Source organism: Propithecus coquereli, unplaced genomic scaffold (assembly GCF_000956105.1).
Source record: "Propithecus coquereli isolate 6110/MARCELLA unplaced genomic scaffold, Pcoq_1.0 Scaffold45, whole genome shotgun sequence".
Classification (NCBI taxonomy): domain Eukaryota; kingdom Metazoa; phylum Chordata; class Mammalia; order Primates; family Indriidae; genus Propithecus; species Propithecus coquereli.
The window spans coordinates 157,966-163,421 of NW_012150285.1; the positions used below are offsets into that span (position 1 = coordinate 157,966).

At 33.5% G+C, this 5,456-nt stretch overlaps 1 protein-coding gene across 1 annotated transcript in view; it reads left to right on the forward strand.

Moving 5' to 3' along the window:
- The window catches only part of AGL (amylo-alpha-1, 6-glucosidase, 4-alpha-glucanotransferase), an 81,379-nt gene that overhangs the window by 39,656 nt on the left and 36,267 nt on the right, over positions 1-5,456 (forward strand). Inside the window, exons 19-21 of the mRNA XM_012654835.1 lie at positions 1,127-1,263; positions 1,518-1,651; positions 2,352-2,527. Of these exons, the coding sequence (XP_012510289.1) occupies positions 1,127-1,263; positions 1,518-1,651; positions 2,352-2,527 (447 nt within the window). The remainder of the gene's footprint in view (positions 1-1,126; positions 1,264-1,517; positions 1,652-2,351; positions 2,528-5,456) is intronic.

The window sequence follows — 5,456 nt, forward strand, 5'->3', positions numbered from 1 at the left end:
GGCACTCTAGCCCAGGCAACACAGTGAGACTCTGTCTCAGAAAAAAAATAAATAAATAAACTAACCGGCTTTCCAACCCTTGTTACCTCTTCCACAAATTATTCCATTCTATTGGTCATCATCAGATCTGTTTTCTAAAACATTGTTTTCATCATGATGTTCCATTATTCAGCAGTGAAACTAACATTTACTAAGCATTATTTGCCTTCCATGAAAATGCTAACATTTATGTGGAACATTATTTTATACTGTTTTCCAGCTTTGTTATGTTTTAAGCTTTGTTTCCCAAAGAAGATTGTAAGCCCCTTGAGGAAAGAACTTAATCTTAAATGTATGTTTTTTTAATTTCTCAAAAGATGCTACATAAATAGTAAAATTCATTAAATTCTAAATAAATTTAGTCAAAATAAAGTCGGTGAAGCCATATTATTTTTTAAAGGTAGAAATTATTATTTTATTGAATGATGAAAGAAGTACTATTGGTATGTCATTGAAATAATAAAATCTAGGTATTCATAGGAATTCTTATGCTTCTAATTGAGGACCGTAAGGATTGAAGATACACCTATATACCTCATTTTGATACTTTGTTTACTTCCAGTTACCTCCTGTTATATTTCAAAGATTCCTTCCAAAGCAGATTTTATTCTTATTATCACCATAGATGTTCTTGCCCTCTCCGAAACCCAATTCTATGATTTCCTTAAATCTTTCCTGAGTATTAGTGAATCTACCACTTTTCAACTTGAAAAGACACAGACTTATCAATTTTCTTTACCTAGATACCTTAGAGCAGGGAAACCATGCCAGTTACCTTTGAATATTATATAACATTAAAATCCAAAAGAATAAGCCCAGTCCCAAAAGTTATGAATCTTGGAAAGCTCTGCATAGCTCTTGTGACAGTAGTCCCCTTCAGTATGGCTTTGTATCCTGGGTCAAGCCAGTACTGTCACAGTTATCTCCAACCATGTTAAGTGCCACCATGGGCTATGCAGTTCTTGTGTCTGCCTCAATGTGTTCACCCAAAATCATTGGAATAGAGGTTAGAAGAGTAGAGACTAGAAGCTTTGGGAACAAATTGACTCTGCCAATAATACAGCATGACTTGTCTCTGAATTTTCAGGATTAATGTCCGTATTGGCAGAAATAAGACCAAAGAATGACTTGGGGCATCCTTTTTGTGATAATTTGAGATCTGGAGATTGGATGATTGACTATGTCAGTAGCCGGCTTATTTCCCGATCAGGAACTATTGCTGAAGTAAGTGGAGCAATATTTTAGTCCAAAAAAATTCAAGGGCATAACAGGAATTATATTACCATGTTATATATAATATTTACATTGTTTTCTAATCTGAACCATTTTCTTCCTTTCTTCATCGTCTTTCAGTTCTAATAAATGGAAATTGTTTGGTAAGATTACTAGGTAGTAAAGTTGCGTGTTTAGATTTACCCTTAAAACACACCTAGCCTGTACACATACCAAATTAACTTTTAAAATTATTTTTGTAACAGGTTGGTAAATGGTTGCAGGCTATGTTCTTCTACCTGAAGCAGATCCCACGTTATCTTATCCCATGTTACTTTGATGCTATACTAATTGGTGCATATACCACTCTTCTGGATATAGCATGGAAGCAGATGTCAAGGTATGTCCAGCAAAGCTTGAATATATAGTCATGTTCATGTAGAAACAGAGTCACTTTATACTGCTCTTAAAAGATTAAAACATGAGGAATTGCCATAGATTCATAGAGCTAAAAAAGTTTTTAAGTATATTGTCAGGTTATTAGCATCTTGAGTCTGTAGCATACAAAAATAAATTTAGACATTAAAGTCTGTTCTTAAAGCTAATAAAACATGTTGACAGGAAAATTAAATTGTTTTATCTTATTTCTATTTATTCACTAACTTTTTAAGTTGTTACAATTTTTAGAATATGTATAATTCTTCATCTAATTTTTCACCAATTAAGAGAAAAAAATATTCTGCTATTATTATGAATGAAATTTGCCTTTAATGATGCATTTCCCTAAAGCAAAACCACCAGTTGAAGTATACCAATGAGAGCCACCAAATTGATTAGGGTATAATTTCAGAAAGAACAAAACTTCACTCTGCCATTTGTTTTACAACAATCCATGGACTTAAAGACCGCTAAAGTCATGGGTGAAATGAAAGTACTTTTGAAATCTAACCAAATTGAAAGCTTTTTTTCAACTAATATTACCATTGTTACACATTTGTGTAGAAAAATCATTTGAGGAAAAGAAACCAAGTAAAATAAAACTGCTAAAAAGTTTTGTATTTCTACAAGTAATATTTTAAACTCCATCACTTTTGTTACAGCTTTGTTCAGAATGGTTCAACCTTTGTGAAACACCTTTCACTGGGTTCAGTTCAAATGTGTGCAGTAGGAAAAGTCCCTTCTCTGCCACTTCTTTCACCTTCACTTATGGATGTACCATATAGGCTAAATGAGATCACAAAAGAAAAGGAGCAGTGTTGTGTTTCTCTAGCTGCAGGTAAGAAATTATGTACAGGGTTAAAATGTGTAAGTCAGTAATACTCACAGAGTACAAGGTAAGGGAAGATGATTCCTTTTTAAAAGCCTGTGATGTTGTCTAAGATTTTATGTTACTGCTTAGTAAATTTCATAGATACTCACTCATAAAAGTAATAACCATACTTACCATTTAATTATAACTGTGCACCAGGGATTTTTGTGTGTTTTTTATTGTGGCTGGTTAATTCTTTTCTTCTGCATGTTTCTATTTTTTCCAACTCTTGGCATTTTCTATTTTTTTAAATCAAAATTATTTTACTACTCTTTCTCTTGTATTTTTCCCCAATTTTTAAACATAAGCCCAACCTCGTAATTACCAAGAGATCATGTAAAGGTCCTCTACAAGTTACAAAACATAAAACAAATGTTAAATAATTTTTATTATGTGTTTAATTACAATCAAATGCTTTCAACTATATTTATTGGCATCATTTAAAGCCTGTAGATTTAAAGCCTGAATCAAGTAACAAATCCAAGTAAGCAAAATAGACTAAAGGACAGGCTGTTGTTTTCTTTTTAAAAAATTTCAAGCATATTTCTAGAAAGTACTTAGTATTCAAGACCACTGAAATTTAGAACTTTCCAAACTAAACCAAAAAATAATCAAATTGCAGGAAGAAAGTAAGAGTATTGTCTGTGTGCTCCCCTGTTTACCCTTAAATTTGTACCTGCTTAGACCAGATAAAAAGACTTAGTGGTACCCAACAACTAAACTAGAAATTACCTTTTCATTTGGAATGATCATAAAACATTCATAAAACTCTATTTTAATTCTATAATTGTATTTTAGATTTTCACTTGACTGTTTGATCTCCCTCTGGTACCTATCGTTCTCCTGTGAATACATGCATATGCTCATGAAACTGACCTGAGCTATTGTGGAAAAAAAACATCGATGTGAAGAATTCGGTGTTTTGCTTTTAGAGATGTGGTCTCACTCTGTTGCCCAGGCTGGATTGCAGTGATGCAATCATAGCTAACTGTAACCTCAGCTCCTGAGTATCTGGGACTACAGGCATGTGCCACCATGCCCAGCTAATATTTTATTTCTTGTAGAGATGGGGTTTCACTATGTTGCCCAAGCTGGTCTCGAACTCCTGACCTCAAGTTATGTGCCTGCCCAGGCCTCCCAAAGCGCCAGGATTACAGTTGTGAGCCATTACATCTGGCTGAAAATTTGGCTTTAAAGCCTGCTTTTTAAAAGCCTGTTATGTAAAATAGTGATCTCAGCCTTTCGATTGCGCAGCACTGCTGTTAAACACCCCCAAAATGTACATGTATACTGATATAAGCTATGACACCTGATATACTTACATAACAGATATAATATAAAACAAAAATAGAAATTAAAAAAAAAGTTGATAAATAAATATAAATGCAAGTTCTGGTATTTGCTTCTAGCATCTTAAGGGACAGTTTTGTCTACATTATTACTTGTAAAAAATAGGACTATATTCAGATTTGCACATAGATTTTTTGGTATGCAGTGTTTTTTTTTTTGTTTTTTGTGGTTTTTTTTGAGACAGAGTCTCACTGTGTTGCCCGGGCTGAAGTGCCGTGGTGTCAGCCTAGCTCACAGCAACCTCAAAATCCTGAGCTCAAGTGATCCTTCTGCCTCAGCCTCCCGAGTAGCTGGGACTACAGGCATGCACCACTATGCCTGGCTAATTTTTTCTATGTATTTTTAGTTGTCCGATTAATTTCTTTCTATTTTTAGTAGAGACGGGGTCTCACTCTTCCTCAGGCTGGTTTCGAACTCCTGAGCTCAAACAATCCGCCTGCCTCGGCCTCCCAGAGTGCTAGGATTACAGGCGTGAGCCACTGCGCCCGGCTGGTATGCAGTTTTAAATGACCAGGAATGCCTTACTTTGGTGGGAGTATTGCAAAAAATAAATTTATAATTATAAACTTTTATAATAATTGGCAGAGTAGAAACCACTTAAAAGATATGTGATCTATATAAGTTGTATACTTTTAGAGATCAAAAAGTTAATACAAACATTTCCACATATTAGTGCTAGAGATTTTATAGTTTTGCCTTTTTAACAAAGACTGACTACTTATATTTTAGGACATACCAATTCAAACTCACCCTTGAATCTATTTATACTCATGTTTCATACAAGGAATTAAATGGGTTAGAGTATTAGGAAGTATGTATGGCACAGAATGCTGTGTGTATGTTAGCTGCTATCATCATCATCATCAAAATTATCAACCATCTATATCAACTATATATAAGCCATATGTATTAACCATAAATAAATAATACACAAAGTGTTTGGAGAAATTTTGTGCCATCATTTTGGAAATAACATAAGAAAAAAAGTCTAAATATTCCTTTAGTTCTGATCTTAATGGAAGAAAATAAGTCCAATTCCTAAGAAAGTGAAGACCCAATAAACAGAAACTTAAATTGTAACATATACTTAGGAATTAACAAAATTTTCATTTATCTTAGTAGAATTCTTTCACTTTTCAATTTACATTTTACTGTTAGTCTTTTATTTCAGTCATTCAACGAATATTAATGTTTATAGGAATATATTATATACGAGTTACAATTTTCAGTGATACTCACCGGTGAACAAGGCAGATGAAGTTTCTACTATTATAGGTTTTGTTTTCTGCAGGGAAGATACAGTCATTCATCAACAGATAGCAAACAAAAAAGATAATTTCAAGTAGTGTTACGTGCTTTGAAGATACTTATGAATTAATGCTATGTACATTTTATTTATGTCCTTAGTTTTCCCTTCCTGAAATATTTGTTACATTTATGCTTTAGCATAATTCTTTTTTTTTTTTTTTTGAGACAGAGTCTCACTCTGTTGCCCAGGCTAGAGTGCCATGGCGTCAGCCTAGCTCACAGGAACCTCAAACTCCTG